This window comes from Pipistrellus kuhlii, unplaced genomic scaffold (assembly GCF_014108245.1).
Source record: "Pipistrellus kuhlii isolate mPipKuh1 unplaced genomic scaffold, mPipKuh1.p scaffold_m20_p_3, whole genome shotgun sequence".
Taxonomy (NCBI): domain Eukaryota; kingdom Metazoa; phylum Chordata; class Mammalia; order Chiroptera; family Vespertilionidae; genus Pipistrellus; species Pipistrellus kuhlii.
The window spans coordinates 153,853,198-153,878,490 of NW_023425529.1; the positions used below are offsets into that span (position 1 = coordinate 153,853,198).

General features: G+C 40.4%; 1 protein-coding gene across 6 annotated transcripts in view; it reads left to right on the forward strand.

Annotated features, from left to right (window-relative positions):
* The first annotated feature begins 15 nt into the window (after positions 1-15).
* ERCC5 (ERCC excision repair 5, endonuclease) overlaps positions 16-25,293 on the forward strand; it is a 33,008-nt gene continuing 7,730 nt past the window's right edge. The window contains exons 1-12 of one of the 6 annotated variants that reach the window (XM_036458923.2): positions 18-470; positions 2,051-2,226; positions 4,161-4,276; positions 4,769-4,873; positions 6,134-6,194; positions 8,055-8,198; positions 12,607-12,814; positions 13,123-14,220; positions 17,435-17,682; positions 18,032-18,151; positions 18,555-18,768; positions 20,975-21,119. In XM_036458923.2, coding sequence (XP_036314816.1) covers positions 383-470; positions 2,051-2,226; positions 4,161-4,276; positions 4,769-4,873; positions 6,134-6,194; positions 8,055-8,198; positions 12,607-12,814; positions 13,123-14,220; positions 17,435-17,682; positions 18,032-18,151; positions 18,555-18,768; positions 20,975-21,119 — 2,723 coding nt within the window. In that variant the 5' untranslated portion in view covers positions 18-382. Of the gene's footprint in view, positions 471-2,050; positions 2,227-4,160; positions 4,277-4,768; positions 4,874-5,908; positions 6,037-6,133; positions 6,195-7,758; positions 7,833-8,054; positions 8,199-12,606; positions 12,815-13,122; positions 14,221-17,434; positions 17,683-18,031; positions 18,152-18,554; positions 18,769-20,974; positions 21,120-25,293 lie in introns of those variants that run through there. The other 5 variants (XM_036458925.2, XM_036458926.2, XM_036458927.2 and 2 more) reach the window with 5 other exon arrangements.

A 25,293-nucleotide genomic window follows, 5' to 3' on the forward strand; every position in this document is an offset into this window, starting at 1 on the left:
GCAGCGCATCCTATGGAATCCGAGAAGCCCCGTTTCGCATGAGTTTCCGCACCCACTCGGGAAGATCGGTGGGTCGGAGGGGCGCCTGCAGGCGGATTTTCTGGCCCGCGCAGCCCCCTGACCGGGGGATCGCGCGTTAAGAGTGCGGACATTGGAGACGGAACCTTGGGGAGCCCTGCGTCGGCCGTTCTCCGGTTCCTTCTCGTTTCGGGGCGGCGGTGTCAATCGCTGCGAACTGCGGATCATTTCCCATCTTTCCTGAGCTGGAGCAGGGCCGCCGTTCCTGTGTCCTGGGCGGTGAGGCAGCCGGCGGTGGAGGAATTAGAGTAAAAGGTCTCCCGCCACTCCTCCCCCGCGCTGCGCCCCGAGACTCGCCGGCCCCATGGGAGTGCAGGGCCTGTGGAAGCTGCTGGAGTGCTCGGGCCGGCAGATCTGCCCCGAGACGCTGGAGGGGAAGATCCTGGCCGTGGGTATCCTTGACGGGCCTCGGTGCCGGGGTGCAGGTTCGCGTCTGGATTGTGCTCCCTCTTCGACGTTTACTCCCAGCTCTCCAGCCCCCCGACCCCCCTGATCTCCAGCCCCCCAACCCCCAGCTCCCAACCCTCCAACCCCCAGCTCCCAGCCTGCCAGCTCCCCTGCTCTCCAGCCCCCCAACTTCCCAGCCCCCCAGCTCCCAGCCCCCCAGCTCCCCAGCTTTTGGTTTTATCCCAGGAAAGTGGAGGTGAAGGTATCTGCACACAGCGGGAGGGATGGGGGATAAAGGGGATATTTAAATGAAGGAAGCTTAGAATAGTGTCTGGCGCTGTTAATATCTAAAGTGTTCCCCCTTGGGAAGTCAGCGTGGAGAGAATGAAGTGGGCTTCCTACCGGCAGTTATGCCTTTCTTTTGAGTCCTCAGTTCATGTTTGTTGGAGGAAGGGTGGTGTGATCAAGTGTTTGACGTTTTATTTTATTTTTTTAAATAGGAGATGTTTATGGTACTGCACAGCACAAAAAAATAAAAAAAAGATATACGGTGAATTATTTTGCTCCCAAGACTTTAAGGACTGTTGTTTGTGTCTTTGGGATGAAATGTGTTTTTCTTCATTACCAAAATATGTGAACTGCTCTTTCTAAAGTTGCCTTTTTTCTTCTTTTACTTGCTAAGCCTTCTTCTTTTTGAGAGTCTTTTATGTTCTAGAAGCTCGTGGTAACTTACACCACTTCCCTAAATGAGAATCTATAAGTAATGTAATTATTATTCTACTATTTTTTTTTCCTCAGTGTGAATCTCGGAATACATCTGTAATGGATTTGCGCTTACAAGTTTTTATGCAGAGTACCTTAGGGGAAAGGGAAAGTTTGTGTGTGTGTGTGTGTGTAAGCATAGGTGTTATTGCTGCCCTCTAATGGTTCCTCAAATCACTGCTTTCTAAAGATTTTCTTCGTATGTGAAGGAAAGCAGTTTTGTTGCAGGAGTCTTTAAAACTGCAGTAAAGATTTAGGCCATTTTACATTGTAGCCCATATGAAGATTTCATTATTTGTAAATGAATTGAGATGACACATGAAGTTCAATTTTTTAGGAAGTTGTCCAATGTAAGGAAAGGCAGAGCATTTAATTTAGATGATCTGTTTTCAGAAGTCTCAGCTCTTTTCCGACATGAAATGATTTTCATGGGTTTTGGAGTTGTTGTGGTTTTTTTTTTGTTTTTTTTTAAAGAATGAATCATTTAAAAGGAATGTCACAAGTTGTTCTCCAAAAGAGTTGTGCTAATTTATTACAATTCCATAGAGATTATTAGATTTTTTTAAAGTATAATTTTTTTTTGAAGTTAGACTTCTTAAGAGGATACTTATGTGTATGTAAGATTTTAGAATTCAGTGTGTGAATAGTAGAAATAAAGTTAATTGGTTTTAGGTAGATTTCTTCAGGGCTAACCATTTTTTCAATTTGGAATGATTGTGATGAGTCCTTAGTTTCATCTTTTGGATGGTATCAGTTATTAGGAATTTGGAATTGGAGGTTGAGGAAAGAGATTCCAAAATGTTTTCCTTAACAGTTCTTCTAGATATTAGCATTTGGTTAAACCAAGCACTTAAAGGAGTCCGGGATTGCCATGGGAACTCAATAGAAAATGCTCATCTTCTCACTTTGTTTCATCGGCTCTGCAAACTCTTATTTTTCCGAATTCGTCCTATTTTTGTGTTTGATGGGGATGCTCCGCTACTGAAGAAACAGACTTTGGTAAGAATCTTCCATCTTCTTTTTCTGTCCACATTCTCAGAAAGAAAGAAAAGTTCAGATAAAATTTTAACTTTCTCTTTAGAATTTTGGAAACCAAGATTTATTTTGACCTATGTACAATTTAATTTAAATTTTCTTGAACAAATAAACACTTTTTCTTTGAAAAAAAAAAAAAAGGTTGATATGTGGGACTATATCATTGTGGCAATGATAAAATTTAACTTTTAATAAAAGGACTGAAATTGTTACATTTGAGACCTTATCCTTTAGAGCACATGTATCAAACACAAGGCCCGCGGGCCAAATCCGTCCCGCCAGGCCTTGCAATGTGGCCCGCACCGCGCTGTCATCACTGCACTCCGCTGCGTTTCCATCACAGTGACAGTTTATGACTGTTCAGTAAACCATTCGGCCCGCGATTTAGGCTGGATTTTAGATTTTGGCCCCTTCTCTGATTGAGTTCGACACCCCTACTTTAGAGTGTTTTCCTAGGTGTTCTACGTTTGTTCTGGTTATGTTTTTACTGCGTAGAGCGTTATAGAACATCTATAGAGGAAATGGCTCCCAGAGTCTGAGATGAAGGGTCATCCATGATGGTTAGCCTTCTTTTAAAGGTGAATTGAATTTTAGGAGTGAGCAATGTTACGTGTTGCCAAGTTTGACTAAATGGATATAAAAGAATGAGAATAAGTTTATTCTGAAATTAGTTTGAAAAGTGTTTGAACAATGTTGTGAATTTTTTAAAAAAATATATTTTATTGATTTTGTACAGAGAGGAAGGGAGAGAGATAGAGTTAGAAACATCGATGAGAGAGAGTCATCGATCAGCTGCCTCTTGCACACCCCCTACTGGGGATATGCCCACAACCAAGGTACATGCCCTTGACTGGAATCGAACCTGGGACCTTTCAGTCCCCAAGCCGACACTCTATCCATTGAGCCAAACCGGTTTCGGCCAATGTTGTGAATTTTGAAGTAATTAGATATATGACCTTTATATGTTGAAAATGTCAGCTCATGACCTTGTAATCGTACCAGACAGATACTGAATGAGGGCCTAGGGTAAAAGTAAGGATCTGTTAATGCTTGTGGACATTTGTCGCCTCAGTAAAAGATCTAGTCTTGAATGTTTTTAATTATATTCTATATCAGGTAGTCTTTGGAAGGATTAGAAAGAAAAAGAGAACTCCAGAACTTATAAACTTACAAACTTACAACCAGTGAATACCTACTGGTTGTAAGTTTGTATGGACCCTTACACAGCATATCTACAGTTTCCCACTCCTGATAAAGGAGTTAGCTCTACCTAAGCAATAATATTGCAATGTATGAATGGATCAAACCAACACATTGTACACCTTCAACTATGTTATATTATCAAATCTCGATTTCAAAAAAGGATGTTTTGGTATTTTTGCCTTATATTCAACCATAAGCATGGAGACTCTAATTTTTCCCTACTTGGACATTCCTTACAAGGTATTCTAGTACATTTTAGGATTTCTTATGATATAATCATGAATGTTAAAGGACAGAGTTACATATAAGTAATGTATTTTTTATAAAAACCAATGTCAGAAATTGGTTTTGGCATAGCAGTGGCATTTCAAAGAATAAGTTAATATAATCCCTTTTGAAGAAGCATCTACTTCATTATATGTCATTAAGTTTTAGGCTTCTTGAAGACTGTTAAAAGAAACTGCAAGTAAATTAATATATATAATATCCAGTCTATTAAGTAGTAGCTAAATGGAGATTAGGCGTCCTTTACATGTGAGAAACCTGAAGATAGCCACTGATAGAGCAACTATAGGAAATACTAAAATAGCTGCCGTTTAAAGTTTGGAAAACCAAATTCTATGGGGAAAAAATCACAGAAATATTTTTAACATACTAATACTCTGAGGTAAAGTCTGTGTCCATTCTTTTCACAGGCTAAGAGAAGGCATAAAAAAGACGTGGCAACCAGTGACTCTAAAAAAACTACAGAAAAGCTTTTGAAAACATTTTTGAAAAGGCAAGCTATCAAAACTGCCTTAAGAAGCAAAAGGTAAGAGGGAAATTACCTTTTTTTTTAAAAAAAAAAAAAAAAGATTAAGCCTTTTTAATTTTAAAGATTAATTTAAGCTTTTTTAATTTTTGCATTGGATTCCTGTGGCTGCCTTTTCCTAATTTTAGCTCAGGAGAGAGAGTGAAATGAGAGGAATAGGTGGGATGTCCCTTTGACCTAATAATTTGAGGTTTTGGAAATTCTCTGTTCTGTGTGAGTTAGCTTTGACGAGAAGAAAAGCTGCAGTGTTGCCCTGCATGCACGTTTTACTTGTGTAAGGTTCTTTTTCATGTCACACTGCAGGCTGGGACCCAGGCCCTGAGGCACTGCAGTAGTTTCCTCTCTCTCTAGGCTGTACTTATTTCTCACAGCAGTGGCCTGGGCAGCCACTGCCCTGTGTTTTCCCCTTTCTCACCTCCTCAGCACCGTTTTTGTAATCAGTGGGCGAGTACTACTGATCCAAAGTGCTGTTTCCTATCATCTCTGCTTAAGCCTGTGTGTACCTTGCAGAGATGAAGCACTACCCAGTCTTACTCAAGTTAAAAGAGAAGATGACATCTATGCTTTGCCACCTTTACAAGCAGAAGAAAAAAACAGGTAAATGTTTATTTTAAAATATTTATGATCACTGTATTCAGACAGACGTAACCCTTTATGTCTAATCTACATGTTAAGGCATGAGGAAATTAATGCACCTAAAATATGCATTCTTGACACTGTTTAGAATATTTTTCAAAACTAAATTTTTTACTGGTAACTCTCAGTGTTGTGGTGGTTTGTGATGGTTTCTTTTTCTTTCTGTAGAGCCTGTACCAGGACTGTTGTTTTATAATACATGAAACATGGACTTTAGTTTTTCAGATCTTTGCAGATCTCAGTGTAACATGGTGCCTGCTGAGAACCTCCCTGGCCAGTCTTTCTCAGGCTTCCTTGTGGATTCTTTCTGGCTGGCTTTTAATTGTCAGCGGCTTCTGTGGTTGAGGTGCAGGTAGAGGACCAGTTTGACTATGCCCTCCACCTGCCCTCATTTCTTTCTATAGGGACTCTGAGAGGCGAGGTAACTTCTGAAACAGCCCAGTTCTTTTTATCTTCATCACTGTAATCTTGTCTCCGTTACTATAATGGCTTCCAAATCTCTTTCTCTGTCTCTTTATAGCAAACCCTCCCTACGAAGCTTTATAGTGTAGAATAGAATCTATTAAATCTATTAAATCCCAAATATGATATTGTCTTTTTCTTAAAACATTTCTTAGCTTCTAATTTTATTTATTTATTTATTTATTTATTTATTTATTTATTTATAATATATTTTATTGATTTTGTACAGAGAGGAAGGGAGAGAGATAGAGTTAGAAACATCGATGAGAGAGAGTCATCGATCAGCTGCCTCTTGCACACCCCCTACTGGGGATATGCCCGCAACCAAGGAACATACCCTTCACCGGAATCGAACCCGGGACCCTTCAGTCCCCAAGCCGATGCTCTATCCATTGAGCCAAACCGGTCTTGGCTAATTTTGTTTATTAAGGACAAAACTTCAACCCTTTAACCATATGCTTTTCTAAACGATATAATTGCAGGAAATTCCAGAAAGCTTTCATGATATCCCAAATTCGGGTGAGGTGACTTATCATACTCTGGCCAACCTGCTCTTTCCTTGTGCTGGAAGTTCTTAGGTCATATTGTGATTGTCCCCACCAGACTGTGAAACAGTGACGGGACATACCTTGCCATCTTATTCATCATTGTAGCCCCTCCAGGTAGCAGCACCTTGAACTCAAGAAATATTGAATTACACATTAAATATTCATTAAATCATTACATCACACATATTGTAAATGTATGTTTGACTTTCAGTTCAGAAGAGGAAGATGAAAAAGAATGGCAAGAACGAATGAGTCAAAAACAAGCATTACAGGTACTGAAATAATTTTCGAATTCAGAATTTATGCTATTATTTGAAATGAATGGCATAAAAATTAATAATTTTAATGAGGTAGTATGAATTTTGAAAATTATCTTAAAAATAATAAAGATAGATGCCTCTTATTGTGTGTATGTGTATTATATTTGTATGTATGTGTATATATGTATATATAAAATACACAGATGCATACACATATATGGAATTATGCATAACTAGATATCCAAAACAAGCTGTTTTTTTTTTTTTATATAAATATATTTTATTGATTTTTCACAGAGAGGAAGAGAGAGGGATAGAGAGTCAGAAACATCGATGAGAGAGAATCATCGATCAGCTGCCTCTTGCACACCCCCTACTGGGGATGCGCCTGCAACCAAGGTATATGCCCTTGACCAGAATCGAACCCGGGACCTTTCAGTCTGCAGGCCGACTGCTCTATCCACTGAGCCAAACCGGTCCCGGCTGTTTTTTTTTTTTTTTTTTTTTTTAATAAGATACCATTAGTAAATAAATAGAAATAGTTATATATGTTCATGTAAAATACAGCCACATACCACCCACAAATAACTTCTAGTAATATTTTGGTATATACTAGTCCATCCCCTATCCCTTGTATGGTTGAGTGTGTGAGTATTCGATTATATGTATGCATATATGTACTGTGTCTGTTTTAAAAAAAAATATATATTTTATTGATTTTTTTTCATAGAGAGGAAGGGAGAGGGATAGAAAGCCAGAAACATTGATGAGAGGGAAACATCGATCAGCTGCCTCCTGCACACCCACTACTGCGGATGTGCCCGCAACCAATGTCTGTGCCCTTGACTGAAATCGAACCCGGGACCCTTCAGTCCGCAGACTGACACTCTATCCACTGAGTCAAATGGGTTTCGGCTATGTCTGTATTATATGCTTCAGTTATCTATTGATGTGTAATTTAGTGGAGTGAAAACAGTCACTTATTATCATCACCTTTCACTGTTCAGAGGGTTGATGAACTCAGTGAGGCAGTTCCCTCTCAGTGTCTCCTGTGTAAGTACAGTCAGATTGTAGCTGGGGCTGGAGTCCTCAAACGCCGCCTCCCTTGCATGTTTAAATTCATAAGGTTCATCCCTGCCTCAGGGTCTTTGCACTTGGTATTCTGTCTGGCTGGAATGCTCTATCCTTAATCAGGCGTTTTGTCATCTTTTACAAAGTCATCTGCACAAAGTCATTTTTTAGTGGGATCTTATCTATTTTTTTCTTTCTCTTTTTTAAAAATTTTCACCCAAGGATATGTTTTTACTGATTTTAGGGAGAGAGGAAGGGAGAGTGAAACATTGATTGGTTGTCTCTGGTACGTGCCTTGAATGGGAATCAAACCCACAACCTAAGTATGTGTTCTGATCAGGAATCGAATGTACTACCTTTGGTATATGGTACAACACTGCAACTAACTGAGCCAGGGCACTCACTCCCTATTCTAATCAACTCTCAGTAGAATAGCCTGTTTTATTTTCTCATTGTATCTTGTTTATGTATTTATTTATCATATATCTTCCTTCACTCTTAAGAGTACGTACCATATCTGGCATGATCTCCATAGTACTCTAGCTCCTGGCACAGTGCTTGTCACATTATAGGTGCCTGGTAAGTAATTTTCCTTTTGAATGTGTGAATGAGTGAATGAATATATTCCCTAATGTGCCATTCACTTTCATGCCTATTGCAGATTATGTGCAACTGTGTTTAGCCTATTGTAGATTATGTAGCACTCTGTTTATGATATAAGCACAAGATGTATCTGTCATGGTGAATAGCATTAAGTGTATGAAATGATAATTTTATGGTGTTATGTTTTATTCCTTACAGGAAGAGTTCTTTCAGAATCCTCATGCAGTAGATATTGAGTCTGAAGACTTCAGTAGCCTGCCCCCTGAAATAAAGCATGAAATCTTGACTGACATGAAAGAATTTACCAAGAGAAGAAGAACATTATTTGAAGCAATGCCAGAGGTAATATTAATATATAGTTATATATATATATATATATATATATATATATATATATATATATATAACAGCACATTAATGCATAGATTGAGAACTGCAGAAATATTTTTCATTAGAAAAAAGAAAATTCATAAGCATTATTTATAATGTTTCCAGTAAACAGCATTTGTGGAACATCATATACATGGTGTCCCCCTAAAATGTATACACACTTTAATAGCTGATAGCTAAATTGATGTTTGTTTCTTTTCAGATTTAAACTAATGGAATTAAAAATTATTCAAAGTATGTATACATTTTATTTTAATTCTCAACTTTTTTATTTCATAGGTATTATATATGTGTAATTCACATATATATTAGATGTACAGTTTATTTCTTATGTATAAATACTGCACCCAGGTCAAGATATAGGACATTTTCAGAACTTCAGCAATCATGGGATAAATACATAAACAAATGCTCATAAGCAGAAGCCTACCTCTCTTGCCTCCACTCCTTTTCTATAAACAATATCCCTAAGCATACAAGTCTTCTGTTTCTTTCTCTGTGTTTCTGTCTCTCTCTCTTACACACACATGCATGTACACACACACATGCACACACACGCGCACACACACATGCACACAGTGACACACACATTCAAGAGAGAGAGAGAAAAAAAGCAGGTCTTGAACCATGCCACCAAGAACTCCTGTTTTGTGAGAAAACCCCACCACCGAGCAGCTGAATGCAGAAACCAGGAAAAGGTTTCCAGTGACCCATGACTTTGAAATCTCACCTACACAAGTCATTCATTTAAAATAACTGCCATGTTAATCCAATGGCTGCAGTTACCAAACTCCAGTATCTTGCTCAGACACTACACTAAATCTATGTGATCCAGGTACCTGCTCGCACAGTCACCCAGTCCCTTATGGTATAGATTAAAATGGCATGGGATTTCTCTATCTATGAAGTGGAAAGTTGCCTGGGTTCTTGTTCCAGCATTACAAAGGGTTCAGCAATCTGGAGAAAAGCTGTGCGCAAATTATGTAAGAGTCCAAAGACGATAGATAATTTTGAAAGGCATTGTGGGTCAGAGGAGCTTTAGCTAACGGAGCTAAAGTTCTCCTTGTCTCAGGACCCTTGCTTTTTATTAACACAATTTGTCCTAAGGCAAGGTGGAGATAATACACTTCATAGGGTAAGTTACAGAAGCATTGTCAGATTGGGGAATAGCCTAGAGCTGTTCAGGTGTTTAAGCCAACTGGAGGCAGTAACATGTAGATTGAGATGCCCTGAGCTATCTGGCAGCAAACAATCATCCTATTCAGGTTTGGGATATGTGCCTTTCAGCCATTCCAACAGGTGATTATAGCCCTTGTTGAGCCCCCAAGTTTCATCAACCTTTTGACAAAAGGCTTGTAATTATGACATGCTGGACTCTTACACACAATTTCCCAGGGCCTGGCTCTTTCAGAAGAATCAGCCTTTCTTGGGAGATTAGAATAAGCCTCAATGTAGTTGTGAGAAAAAATGACTATGAGAGATCCTTCTGGGAAAACACACACATACACTAACAAACTGCTTGCATATCCATGTTTCCTCAAAAAGTAATGAAGTCCTCGCCCAAACCGGTTTGGCTCAGTGGATAGAGCGTCGGCCTGTGGACTGAAGGGTCCTGGGTTCGATTCCGATCAAGGGCATATACCTTGGTTGTGGGCACATCCCCAGTAGGGGGTGTGCAAGAGGCAGCTGATCAATGATTCTCTCTCTATCCCTCTCTCTCTTCCTTTCTATAAAAAATCAATAAAATATATTAAAAAAAAAAAAGTAATGAAGTCCAACTCACTTCCTAAATACAAGTCCAAAAGTTATTCTGCATGTTTAGTTTGCACAGTAGGGACCTTTCCAGTGGATATTTAAATAGAAGACAATGTTTTGAACAGGCCAACTTTATTTATTTTTTTGTATACCTTATTCAACCCAACTTTATTTATTTTTTTGTATACCTTATTTTTTGTATACCTTATTAATGCTTTGTTTAAATTTTCTGTGAAACACAACAACTGCTCTTGATGGAATAAAGTCACTACCAAAAAGATTTTTAGAGGAAGATGTTTAGTGTAGTTTTAATCCAAAGCAAATGTGTTTTGAGAGGAGAGGTTGATGATATGATCCTACTCTTAAACTTGCTCTTCTTTTTTTTTTTTTTAACTTTGACACCCTGTATTTATAAGTTTGAATTTGCAAATACTTACTCAAAGAAAGGTTTTTTGATTTCCATCCAAGAACAGATCTTGTCTCCTGCTTTCTATTTTCATTTCTCTCCTATACTTTTTAGCACCCAAATATGCTTATCTTGCTCACTTCTGTATTTTCTTTTTATTTATTTATTAAATTATTATCTGTGTACATATTTTAACATTGCCCCCCCCTCCCCCACATACCCTCCGTCCCCAGAGTTTTGTGTCCATTAGTTGTACTTATATGCATGTATACAAGTCCTTCGGTTGATCTCTTATCTCCCCCAGATCTCCCTACTCTCCCCGGTGTAATTTTACAGTCTGCTTGTTGCTTTACTGTCTTTATATCTATCTTTTGGTTTGTCAGTTTATAATGTTTTTTAATGTCCATAAATGAGTGAGGCCATGTGGTATTTCTCTTTTATTGACTGGCTTATTTCACTCAGCATAATGTTCTCTAGTTCTATCCTCACTTCTGTATTTTCAACACCTAGCTCAGTATCTTTCACATTGTCAGTGCCCATTATATGTTTAAGTGGTTCAATTCTTAGGTTAGTTCATAAAAGTTATTTTAACCCATAATATTCATTGTAGAATTTGAAGAGTAATATAGAACCTAATTATATTGGAAAAGTTTGTTCTACTGGAAATTCCACGTACTTCTTCCTCTGTTATAAGGCAGGAAATGCAGTTGTATCTCCATGTTCCCCCTTTTTTTCTGGACATTGGTAATAGGGAATTTAGTGAGAAATTCTTTAAATTAAAACATTTGATAGTGGCTGCACAGCCACAGAAACCCCCAGTGGGATGGTGTGTGGAGTTGGGTTTTATTGAGCATATCTCCTGATCATGCTACAACCATTAATTTTTACTATCTTTAGTTGATCAATGAATTTTGTTTTTCTTTCTACTGCTACCACCTATTAATTCTAATATTGTTCTTCTTTAACTCATTGTAGGTCAGAATGTAAATTTTTGCAGCACTATTATTTCTAATGAATGGATTTGGTATTCTTTTTTCTACAGACTTTTGAACATTTTTTAAATTGATAACAAAATATGAAAAAGGCAGGAGAGACTTCTTTTCCCATCACTCCTTGGTATTTTCTCTGGCTGGAATGCTCTGTCCTTAATCTGTTTTTCCATGAAGAATGTGAACACAGGCCATAGCCAAGGTATACAGAAATGATATGCAAAGCACAGAAGTAAATTTATTTTTATTTCAAGGGAAAAATCCAGGCTTAGTCTACCAATCAAGCATTTTATTTCATGCATGTGAAAGGATCTTTGGCTGGTCTTTGAGAAAATAGAAAATTTGGATTATGTAAACAACAATGGGAAAGGGAGCAAGAGACAGTCCCTAATGACTTGCTCCACTTGCCTTCCTTTCTGCCACCACACAGCAGAGTGCAGAGATCTGTAGACTAGGGTAGCACAGTGCAGCAGCTCATTGGATGACTAATTCTCACAGCTAAGGGAAGTTCTAAGTGATCCAGGTTGGGTCGTTGTGTCATCTCTACAGTGGGCAAATACAAGCCGTGCACCAGGCCTCTAATATAGGATAAGGGTTAATCAAAAGATCTGCTTTTGATCCCAGATCTGTCACTGACTAGCTATGTGCTTCTAGGAAGGGTACTTAACCTATTTAACTCTTAGTTTTTTCATTTCTAGATTGGAGACATTGACATTTGTCTCATCAGTGGTTGAAAATAAAGTGGGATAATATATATAAAAGTAATTAGAAGAATGCCTTACACAGGAAATGCTTTGCAAATGTTTACTATTAATAACTGTGGTTGCTATGATTTATTGTTTATCTGTTGTGGGCCAGGAACTATGCTGGGCACTTTATTTGCCTATTTAGTTATGTTCTAGAAAGTTGTCTCATCTGTTAATCCATAATAAAAATGTCACAGTGCCTGGCATGCATCACATGCTCAAGCCATGTATTTTTAATGAGTGATTAAATCATAAACAGTAGCCATGGTTTCTTTAGTTTTGCTCAATTTTTTTTTAAAAGATTATGTTATTGTTTTTTCCTAAGTACTCAAATTTTACTTTTATAATATGAAAATACCACCAATGAAAAAAAATTAATTGCTCTTTGTTTACCTTTTGGGAAAGAGATAGGTGTATAGTAATATCTGTACTTAATATAAATTCATTTTACTTGTTTGCTTTAGGAGTCCAATGACTTTTCACAATACCAGCTCAAAGGCTTGCTTAAAAAAAACTATCTCAACCAACACATAGAAAATGTCCAAAAGGAAATGAATCAGCAACATTCAGGACAAATCCAAAGGCAATATGAAGAGGAAGGGGGCTTTTTGAAAGAGGTGGAGTCAAGAAGAGTGGTCTCTGAAGATACTTCACATTACATCTTGATAAAAGGTATTGGGCACCATCATTTATTTGACAGTTAAAAGCCAACAGTGTGTTGTGTCTCTGAACTCTATAAACTGCCATCCTTGGATAATCTTAATGAAATCTACTTATGTAATAATAATTGTGTAAAGCTATTAATGAATTACCTATTTTAATGGGTTGTGCCAACCCACTTTAATATTAACTAATGAGTTAACTCTTTAATTGCTGATTAAATGAAAATGTATAACTCCATTTGTGAGAATCAGTATACTCTTGTTCATGTTACAAGCAGTATTATACTGTAAATCTACATAGTTTTACTTTTTCTTAAGGTCTACAAGCAAAGAAAGTTGCAGATACGGATTCAGAGTCTTTTCCATCTTCCAGCAAAATGCACAACGTGTCTTTTGACATAAAGTCATCTCCATGTGAAAAACTGAAGCCAGAGAAAGAGCCTGACGCAACCCCTCCTTCTCCAAGAACTGTACTGGCCATGCAAGCTGCCATGTTGGGAAGTGGCTCTGAAGAGGAGCTGGAGAGTGAGAATCAAAGGCAGCACGATAAGAGGAATGCTTTTACTGCTGGAGATGAGGGCTCCGTATCACCACGGACTCTCCTGGCTATTCAGAAAGCTCTGGATGATGATGAAGACGTGAAAGTGCATGCTGGGAATGATGTGCAGACTGGAGGGTCAGAAGCAAAAAAACCGGTTATGAGCAGTTCTGATGAGGAAACTGCTGAAAGACTTCAAACAAGAGAGAGAAAAGGAATGCTGTTGACAACAGTGCCTCCTTCAACCAGTGTGAGCTTTGTAGAGGAGCGTGGAACCTGCACTAACAATGAAAAAGAGGTTGCTGACTCAGCCCCTTTGTCAAGTACTGTCTTTTGTGAAGCCAGTGAATCTGACATTCCAAAAGAACAAATGTCATTTAGTCAGAAGGTTAACAAAGCCTTTCAGACAAGTGATGAGCCTGTGGTCAATGATAGGAAAGATTCAGTTCCTTTGGAAAACACAGTGGTTATACACATGAATGCACCTGGGCTTCCAAGTAGAGGGGAACTGACATCAACACCTCCTGTCAATCCAAGTTCTGTATCAGAGACTATAACATACACCAAAGTGCTTGAGATACAACAAGATCTTGGTCCATCTGAGGTTAAATATGATTCTTCTGTTCTTTCAAGTGATGATGAATGTGAAAAAAAGCCTGCTTCTAAAGTTATTGCTACTGTCAGTTTACAAGAAACAAGTAACACACTAAGTATCCCATCAGAGGCAATAAGTAACTTAGAAAATGCTAAAGAGCATGAGAATTTCCTGAAAACCATCCAAGAATGTGAGACAATGGAATCTTCAGGCCAGAGTTTAATTTCAGCTCCAAAGTCTGTAGAACCAATGGAAAGCAACTCTGAGGAAAGTGAATCTGATGGTAGGTGCTTATTTTGTTCTCTTTTAGAGATAAGGATGGTGGTACTTCACATTTGTGGGAACTGAGAGATCTTTTATTGTGGTCCAGTTGCCACTCTGTTCATTTGATGACCTTGAGCCCTGGAAAGGTGCAATGACTTTCCCAAGAGCACACAGCTAGTGAAGGAATCCTGACCTTTCCTGTTTATCTATTTTTTTGTATTTGTTTTTAAAGGGAGGGAGTACCCAAATTGGAGAAGATAAAAAGTTTCCTTTCAGTTCTTTTACTTTATTTTGAATTAATTACAAACTTAAAGTCAAAAGAATATTATATAACATTCTGATTCCAATACCTCAGTAGCTGGATATTTTAATGATGGTATTTTCCCTTTGTAATGAGGAAATATTTTATAGAAAGGAGGGTTACTAAACAAACCTTCACTGATTTTTTTTTTTTTAAAGCATCAATTGATGATTTTTAACTGAATAAATTATGCTATCATGGCTGCCAAATGGGGGTTTCTTATATATTGTTGGCATCCTACTGTATGGAAGATTTTTCCCTTCTCCCATTTATTATTTTTTGTATCAGTCTAAACTCATGGACTCCTATTTTATCTAGAAGTTATGTTGTTTTGTTGTTTTAATACTTTGTTGTTTTAATTGTCTCAGCTTTGGCCAGTGTCTAGTTTGTCCCTTCAAGTTGGCTCCTGTGACTTTTGACAATTACCCATTTTATTTTGAGCATTTATTTCCTTGCCAAGATATTGCAGGTTTATCTTGTACTTTCCCTGCCCTTCCCTGAAACCAGCCATTTTGCCAAAGAGCCCTGGTTCCTTGTAATGGCATGGTGTTTAGAACCCAATATTTGTTATTGGAGTATCATTGCTTCAGGCCCTCTTAGCAGCAGAGCCAGGACATATGTTTATACATACACACGTGCACGCATACATCTAATTTATTCCTATCTATATATTAAAATCCATAAATTCACACTGATATTGGCACTTCCAGTCCAACATCACAGATTTCATTCTATTCTCCACCTTCTTTGAAATTTCTCTAACAGTGAAGAACCTTGCTCCCATTATCTTCAACATGGGTACTTATTTGCTTATTGTCTTTATTTATAACCATCTCCTATTCCCATTAGCCTCTTCCTAGGCTTAGGCTGTCTCCTCATCCCAGGCCTCATGCCCCGAGAGCCCCGCCCCCTCCATCCTGATTATGCCCTCTACCCCAGCCCACTCTGCCTGAAGGGATGAAAGGGAATCACCATACTTTATTTATTTATTTTTATTGATTTTTTACAGAGAGGAAGAGAGAGGGATAGAGAGAAACATCAGTGAGAGAGAAACATCAATCAGCTGCCTCTTGCACACCCCCTACTGGAGATGTGCCAGCAACCAAGGTGCATGCCCTTGACCGAAATCGAACCTGGGACCTTTCAGTCCTCAAGCCGATGCTCTAACCATTGAGCCAAACCAGTTTCAGCAGAATCACCATACTTTTATTTATTTATTTATTATTATTTTTTAATATATTTTATTGATTTTTTTTTTTGCCCCCCTCCCTCCTTTCCATACATACCTTCCCTCCCCAGAGTTTTATGTCCATTGCTTGTACTTATATGCATGTATGCAAGTCCTTCGGTTGATCTGTTATCTCCCCCAGATCTTCCTCCCCTCCCCACTGTAATTTGACAGTCTGCCTGTTGCTTTACTTTTTCTATATCTGTCTCTTGGTTCATCAGTTTATAATATTCTTTATCATCCACAAATGAGTGAGGTCATGTGGTGGTTCTCTTTCATTGATTGGCTTATTTCACTCAGCATAATGTTCTCCAATTCCATCCAGGTTGCTGCAAATGATAATTCCTTCTTTTTTATGGCAGTATAGTATTCCATTGTGTAGATGTACCATAGTTTTTGGATCCAATCATCTGCTGATGGTCACCTAGGCTGTTTCCAAATTCTGGCTATTGTGCTGCTATGAACATAGGGGTGCATATATCCTTTCTGATTGGTGTTTCTAGTTTCTTGGGATATATTCCTAGGAGTGGGATTACTGGGTCAAATGGGAGTTCCATTTTCAGTTTTTTGAGGAAACTCCACACTGTTCTTTTAAAAGAAAAGACCAGAGAGGAGGAAAAGAAAGTGGAAGGGAAAGAGCTGTTTCTCTTGAGTGCTTATCCAGGATTTCCCCCCACTATGTGATAGATTTATTCTTTGCTATTGAGCTGGGTTGTTTTCCTGAGCAGGATGCAGGGTGATTTCTTTCCTGGGACTTTGTCCAAATGGATTTGAAGAATGAAGCCACAGACAAATGGTGGTAGATGAAAAGGGTGGAAATTTACTGGAAGAAAATATAGACTCCCACGTAGGAAGGAGATCTAAGGGGGTAACCAACCAACCTCGTTTTTGCTAAGATTTATAAAGGTTCAGTTCTTTGTCTCTTCATACTGCCTTCTAATTGGTCACTCTTTTGCAGAATATCCACTTCAAAGCCCAAACCCCACATAGTGTCTCCCTCCTTCTCTCCCTCTTCAGAGGTAGAATTCTCTCTCTCCTGTGAAAATCTGTTTTCCTCTTTCTCCCACATGTGGGCACTTCTCTATCCTCTGAAAGTTTGTTTCCTCTTTCTCCCCATTCCCTGTGGCTTTTCCCTATCTTCTGTGATGGTTGTCTTTCTCTCTCGCCTTATTCCACCTCTTTTTTCCTTCTCTGTGAATGTATGCCTTCTGACAGCTCTAAGCCCTCACCTATGCCTTCCTCCTCCATGGATCTTCTTTATTCCTAAAATTCCCTAAACCTGCCTATTTTATCCCCAAAACTCCTTTCACTATGTTCATAGTGAAATTGCATAAAACTTTAACAACCTCCCAAGGTTATTTACTTACCCAGTAATTCTTCTTTTTGAATTTTAAAACAATAGTTAATTTAAAGAATATATTTATATAAAGTTAATATGCAAATATTTCAAAGCTTGGTTCCTAATTAAAGACAGTGCCAGTTTTTTGTTTTTTGTTTTCCATTGAAAAGGCTTATTTTGAAGTTACAGGCATCTATCATTAAATTTATTTAATAGTAATATGCTACTGTCACCTGTTTTATATTACATTTAGGTCTTTTCTTTTTAGGGTAAACAATTTTTCAGAATACTTTGGAAAGCCATTGATGATTTCAGGATAATTTTAATGTTTCATGTAGATAAGTGACCTTATTATTTTGGTACAGGAAGTTTCATTGAAGTACAGAGTGTAATTAGTGATGACGAACCTCATACTGAGTTAGCAGAAGCTTCCAAACCTTCCTCTGGACAAGGTGAAGAGGAACTGATGGGAACTGAGGAAGAAGAAGCCACTGGTGACTCTGAGGACCTCCTAAGAGACAACTCTGAAAGTGAGCCCTTGGGTATTGAGCCACAAGAAGAAACTGAAAATGATGCAGACGATTCGCTCAATGAATGGCAAGATATTAATTTGGTAATAATGTTATGTTACACTTTAACTTACTGTTAAGGAAGCCATGTTAAGTAGCTTTTGAGTTTTAAGGAGTTACTAGATAAATATTTATTAGCTATTTCCATGCATTTTTTTTGTTCTTGCTGATGGTTCCTTTTATATGTAGGTTACTGTATGGGAAAGTCTCCACTTTTGCTGTGATTTAGTGAGGGAACTAAAGATATTACAGACTTGCTCAGAAATCCAAGTAGAAATCTTCATAAGGGGAGAATTTATTTGTAATTTCAATCAGATTAAGTGCAGGCTTTTGTAACAAATGAATTGAACTGGATTACTAATATGGTTATCTACAAATGAAATTATTTTGTAGGAGGAGCTGGAAACTCTGGAGAACAACCTTTTAACACAACAGAATTCATTGAAAGCTCAAAAACAGCAGCAAGAACGGATCGCTGCTACTGTTACAGGACAGATGTTTTTGGAAAGCCAGGTAGGTTTACCAACTTGGCCCTCCTTTTTAAAAAAAATATTTTTCTTGCTTTCAGAGAGGAAGGGAGAGAGAAAGAGAGCGAGAGAGAGATAGAAACATCAGTGATGAGAGAGAATCATTGTTTGGCTACCTCCTGCATGCCACACACTGAGGATCGAGCCCGTAAACTGGGCATGTCTCCTGACTGGAATCAAACCATGATCTAGTTAATAGGTCGATGCTCAACCACTGAGCCATGCCGGCTGGGCTCCAACTTGGGCCTCTTTTAATAATACCTATTGATATTTTTATTCATTGCGATTCCCTGAGGGAATGCATTAAATAAAATGCGTAAGCACTCCTTCCATTTCTGGGTCAAGGAAGGTACTGCATTTCAGTAGTGCCATTGTTTCTCTAACTTTAGGAACTTCTTCGCCTGTTTGGAATTCCCTACATAGAGGCTCCCATGGAAGCAGAAGCTCAGTGCGCCATTCTGGACCTGACTGATCAAACTTCCGGAACAATCACTGATGATAGTGATATTTGGCTGTTTGGAGCACGGCATGTGTATAAAAACTTTTTTAATAAAAATAAGTTTGTAGAATATTACCAATATGTGGACTTTCACAATCAGTTAGGTAAGACTTCCGAGTATGATTATTTTTCTAAAATTACCTTTAGAATTTGTATTATAGTTTTTGCTTTCTAAGGAACTAATTTGATGCATTAATAGAAATGATAGGTCTGTTCAAATTTCATATAAGTGATCTTTTGCTTATTAGAGGAATAGGATTTTTAAATTAGGTTTAAGAAATTAAAATTCTAGCATGATTCAGTATTTTCTGTAATTTAATCATCTGACCTGTTTATAAACTTTGTTTATCTGAGATTTTGAGAGTGAGCCAAACAAAGATAGTGAGAGAAGGCAGGTGGGAGTCTCTTCTGCTGGATTCATGCGCCTCATGGCCCTATACTAGTGTTTCTGGAAGTCTTTCTCCCTTTTACCCAACAAGTGTATATTTAGTGTTTTGTATGTGCCAGTTGTTTTTGGCCAGTGGTCGGCAAAGCGTGGCTTGTGAGCCACATGCAGCTCTTTGGCCCCTTGAGTATGGCTCTTCCACAAAATACCATGTCTGGGCGCGTGCGTGTACAGTGCGATTGAGACTTTGTGGCCCATGCACAGAAGTCGGTTTTCTGCTCTCAAGAGAAATTTCAATCGTTGTACTGTTGATATTTGGCTCTGTTGACTAATGAGTTTGCTAACCACTGTTTTTGCAATGAGGAAACAGCAGGAATAAAACCATCTAATAGAAACAGATGATAAAAAACAAATCATAATTGCACAGTGATATACGCCATATAGAAATATAAAGAAGTGAAAGATGAGAGAGTTACAGGAAGTGCATGTACTGGTTTATGTAGAGTTGTGGTTGGGAAAGGCTTTACTAATAGGTAACTTTTGGGCTGGGGTCTAAAGGAAAGCAACAGCTGTATTTTAGAGATCTCGGAGATGAGCATGTCAGACAAGGGGACTAGCATGTGAAAAGGCCCTCAGGCAAGCTTGATTGGTGTGTTCTGTGGAAGCAAGAGGTTGTTATGTATTGAATTATGTTCCCTCAAAATTCTCATGTTGTAGGCTTAACCCCCAGTGCCTCAGAATATGGCCGTATTTGGAGATAGCCCTTAAAGAAGTAATTATTAAATGAGGTCATTAGTGTTGGCCTACTCCAATCTGGCTTGTGTCTTTATATGGAAAGAAGGTTGGCATATAGAGGAAAGAGGGAAGATTATGTGAAGACATATGGGGAAGACAGCCATCTGTCTGTAAGTTAAGGAGAGAGGCCTTCAGAAGAAACTAACCCTGCCAACACCTTCATTTAAGATGTAAAACCTCCAAAACTATGAGGAAATAAATTCCTGTATTTAATTAATTTTTTTATTTTTAAATTGTAATGATTTTTTACAGAGAGGAAGGGAGAGGGACAGAGAGAAACATCGATGATAGAGAAACATCAATCAGCTGCCTCTTGCACACCCCACACTAGGGATGGGCCCACGACCAAGGCACATGCCCCCAACCGGAATTGAACCTGGGACCCTTCAGTTCTCAGGCTGACGCTCTATCCTCTGAGCCAAACCGGTTTTGGCTAAATTCCTGTATTTTAAACCACTCAGTCTGGTCATGTGTTGTGACAGCCTGAGCAAACTAAGAAAGAGAGGCCTGTGCATGTGGAGAATGGCAAGAGTTATTATTGGAGAGGAAGGAGGAGACCAAAAACTAAGTATTGTTTGTCATGCTATAGAAAGGATTTGTGAGTGGATTGGGTGTGAAATTTGAGAGAAGGAGAATAGTCAAGGATGACTTCCCATCCTGAGCAGTTGGTAGAATAGACTCGCCATTAATGAGGTGAGGGAAACTGGGGAAGGAGCAGTTGGAGCAAGAGAGAGAGGAAGATCCAGGTTTGGGTCTGTCACAATATGCCCATTACATATCCAAATAGAGATATTTGGTGATATAAGGTGATAGTTGAATATGTGTGACTGTGGGTCACAGGAGAAATCCAGGTTGGATAGCAAAATTTGTGGATCAGAGTATAGATAGTGTTTAATAGATGGTATTAAAAGCTGAGGGTGGATGAAACTTTAAAATTCTTAATAGATGGCCATTAAAAAATAATCTATTTTCTAATAGTAAATAAGAAATATCTTTGGCTGTTGGATGAGAATTGTTCATATAATAAAATTCATTATATAATGTTCATATAATAAAATGTGTATAAATGTTATGTGTAATGTTTATAAAATAAAATTAATAAAAATATATAATAATATTTACTCTCATAGGATTGGACCGAAACAAATTAATAAATTTGGCCTATTTGCTTGGAAGTGATTATACAGAAGGAATACCAACTGTCGGTTGTGTTACAGCTATGGAAATTCTCAATGAATTTCCTGGACATGGCTTGGAACCTCTCCTAAAGTTTTCGTAAGTTCTTTCTTAATTTCTTTAATCCACATGTTCATATAAATACTCAGATTAACAAATAGAACTATTATTTACATCGTGAATGGTTATAAGTCATTGTTCATTAAGAAAATTGGAGGTGCTGGTTGGTATTGCTAAAGTGTGTTTTCCCTATTCTAGAATTCCAATGAAATTAGAGACCCTGTTTTTTAGTGTTGTCCAGACTTATCCTAATTCAGGGGTACAATGCCAGTCCTGTGGGATTTCCTAGATATATAGAAATTGCTGCTTTATTCATTCAAATATTTATTTAGACACTGATAGGCTGGGATAGAAAAGATGACTTAAGTGATGGATCATTATAGACCATACCCTCAAGCAGTTGCCATGCTCTTGGTTGTGACAGAGAAACAAATCATACTTGCACTGCTGTTTGTTGAGTGTTCTGAAAGAGGTAGGTGAAAGAGGGGAATGGAAATATAATGCCAGGAACTTTATATTAGGCACTGCTGTCCTTTTTCTCACTGCATGTATACTGTGATGTATCTAGCGGTGAGGTGCATTCCACATAGAACCTCGAGTTGTCCTTCACTTGAGGCAATCTCAATTTTGGAGATTCTGAGATGGTGGTAGTTATGAGTATGTCTGTGAAAGTATTAATAGTTCTTTCAAAAGGTTATCCCTTGGTGACATTTTTTTTTAAATTGTGAAATATAATTCACATACCATAAATGTCACTCTTTTAAAGTGTACAATTCAGTGACTTTTAGAATATTCATGAGATTGAGATGACATATTCTAATCATCAGTTTGTCATGAAATACTATTTGGTAGCAGATGGTTTAATGAGTTCTATCCAGTTGTATCTCCTGTGTTTGAAAAATTCTGGGTTATTCTGGTCTGAAGAATCAGTGTTGAGAATTAAAACTTAAATATAAAATTGTTTTAAGGGTTTCTGTCCTCCAGTTTTAGCACACACACCAGCGTATTTTTCTTTATGGTTTTTTTTTTTTTTTAAATCTCTTTTCAAATTTTATTGTTGAGGAAATGTATACTGGGGGTAAGTTATTAGCTAGCATTTAGGTCATGATATTTAAATAACTTGAAAAACTACAAATCACTTTTTTATACAAATTATATATATAAAGAGCCAGGGTCATAACATCCAAAACAACTGGAGGCTCGACAGAATGCCAGGCTGCATGCGCAGCAGGCGAACAGGTTGAACTGCTGACCTCTTGGAGAGAGAGAGAGAGGCAGGTCTGAACAGCAGTAACAGTGGCTGCTGATGAGGCCCAGAGAGAGAAGCAGAATGATCAGACCCTACTTCTCTCTTGGAGCCTTGTCAGCAACCAAACCTGTCTCTCTCAGAGGTAAGCAGTTCAGCTCATTCGCCAGTAGCCTGGGGCAGCTGCTGATCAGTCCTGCCTCTTTATGATCAGGCCTGGAGATAGGCCCAGAGATGCTGACTGGCATAGAAAGTGATCAATCAGAACCAAATCTGGGTAAATTGCGAGGAGCCAATGGCTGCCTAGGAAGCAGAGTTTTTGATGCTGATTGGCATAGAAACTGACCAGTTGGAACCTACTCTGGGTGAACTTCGAAGGCAGAGCCTAAGGTGGGGGCTAAGGAGGGGTTTTAAGGGCAATAGCTGTTCGGTGTAAAGTGTAAGAAAGCGGTTCAATATATATATATTTTTTTGTCTCAGAATTTTTTTTTTTTTTATTATTTAAAAAAAATTGTTTTTAATCAATCTTTATTGTTCATATTATTACAAAGGTTCCTCATTTCTTCCCCCCTCCACCAGGTTCCCACCCCACCCTCCGCCCCTTCCCGATCCCCCATTGTCCTCATCCATAGGTGCACAGTTTATGTTCAGTCTTTCCTCCCTCCCTTTCCCTGATAGTAAATCCCTTTTCAGATAGTAAATCAGTTACTTAGCATTTTCTCATATCAATAATACCACCACATGCCCAATGATACATTTCACACAAAAGACATTTCCAAATACGTCAACCAGCCTCATCCAGGCCCCACCCCAGGCACTCACAGATCAACACCCCAGCCCTATACTAACTCAACACATCCAGATCTAAGCCTTCATCACTTGATTCAGCAGACCCTCAAGTTCCCACAAAAGTTTCCAGCCATGTCTGAGAGGCAGCTGTGGGGCAGGGGCAGGCGAGGAGCGAGCTGTTCCGGGCCTGGCTGCTCCGGGCCTGGGCTCTGTTGCTCTGGTTCGTTCCACAACCAGCTGCTCCGGGTCTGGTCACCGCCGCTCCTGACCTAGTTGCTCTGGACCTGGCTACTGCTGTTCCGGGCTTGGCCGCACCCGACCCGGCTGCTCCGGGCCTGGCCGCTCCCAGCCTGGCAGCTGCTGCTCCGGGCCTGGCCACACCTGACCCGGCTGCTCCAGGCCTGGCTGCTCCCAGCCTGGCAACCGCTACTTTGGGCCTGGCCGCACCTGACCCGGCTGCTCCGGGCCTGGCCGCTCCCAGCCTGGCAGCCGCTGCTTCCGGCCTGTCCGCTCCCAGCCTGGCAACCGCTGCTTCGGGCCTGGCCGCACCCGACCCGGCTGCTCCGGTCCTGGACGCTCCCAGCCTGGCAGCTGCTGCTCCGGGCCTGGCCACACCAGACCCAGCTGCTCCGGGCCTGGCCACTCCCAGCCTGGCAGCTGCTGCTCCGGGCCTGGCCGCTCCTAGCCTGGCAGCTGCTGCTACGGGCCTGGCCACAGCAGACCCGGCTGCTCCAGGCCTGGCCACTCCAGACCCGGATGCTCTGGGCCCGGCTGCCCCGGGGCCGGCCGCTCCGAGTCTGGCCGCTCCCAGCCTGGAAGCTCCGGGCTTGGCTACTGCTGATCTGGCCTGGCTGCTCTGGGCCCGGCTTCTCCGGGCCCGGCCACTCCGGGTCTGGGTGTTCCTGGACTGGCCACCCTGGGCTTGGCTGCCTCTGCCTCAGGCCTGGCTGCCACTGCCCCAGGTTTGGCTGCTCCAGTGCTGGCTGTTGTTGCTCTGGTTCTGGCTGCTGCTGCTCTGGGGCCTGGCCGTTGCTGCTCCGGGCCCGGTTGCCACTGCTTTGTGCCTGGGCACTTTAGGCCTGGCCGCCGCTGTTCCAACATTCTGTCCTTTTTTTTTTTTTTTTTTTTTTTTTTAAAAACGCATTTATGTTGCAATGTTGGCTGGTGAGTTGAGTTCTGACTTAGTCTTTGATTTTTCAAGATCTTCTTTGTTTCTTTCTTAAGTAATTTTACTATCTTTTGCTCTCACTTGATTTCTTCACATTGAGAACTTTGGTTTCTTCCTCCTTGTCCTGGGAGCTCAGCAGGTTGGCCTGTGGCACCCCTCTGTTCTCCGCGGGCTCCCGCGCTGCTCCAGCCTGTTGCCGGGGGTCGGCGCCGCCCAGGAAGCAGCCCCCGGCCTTGGCTCCTTTGCCCACGCTCAGAGGTCGATGGCTCAGGGGCACCCCCCTCCCCTGGGGGCCCCATCGCCCGGCTCCCTGCTGGCGCCCGGCTGGCTGGTGTCCGGCAGGGGCTCCTGCTCCCTGTCGCATTCCTCCAGTCTGGAGCTTTTTTTTTTCTCCTTCCTGCTAGGGGAGTCTAGGATCAGAGTCAACAGACTGTCCTCTGTGCGCAGTGCGCACGATTCTGGGGGCTCCACTTTTCGCCACTCCCCTGGGATTCCGCCTCACAGCCCCGTCTCCCCCTGCCCGAGCCTGGGTCCCCAGGATCTGGTCCAGGACTGGGGTTCAGAGCAGTCCGGATTGAGGCTCAGCGCCGCCGGAGGCTTTGTTTCTTGCCGCTAGGGTAATCCAGCATCAGAGTCAACATTCAGTCCTCTGCGCACAATGTGCGCACGACTCCCGGGGCCCTGCTTTTCCCTGCTCGCTTGGGATTCCACCTCACAGCCCCGTCTCCCCCACCAGAGCCTGGGTCCCCAGGGTCTGGCTCATAACTGGGGGTCAGTGCTGCCGGTTCGGGGGTTTAGCCCAGGCTGGGGGTTTTATTTCCTTCCTGCTAGGGAACGCCAGGCAGCACCCAGCCCTCTCCTCCTTTCCGGCTGCGACCTCTCCGCACGCGTGCGTGCGAGCGCTCAGCATGTCTCCGTACCTTAGGCTTTTTTTCAGCTCCTCTGATTTTCCTTCTGGTTTTCTCTTTCCTTCTTGTTGTAGAACTTTCAGTCAGTCGACTACCTGTAGC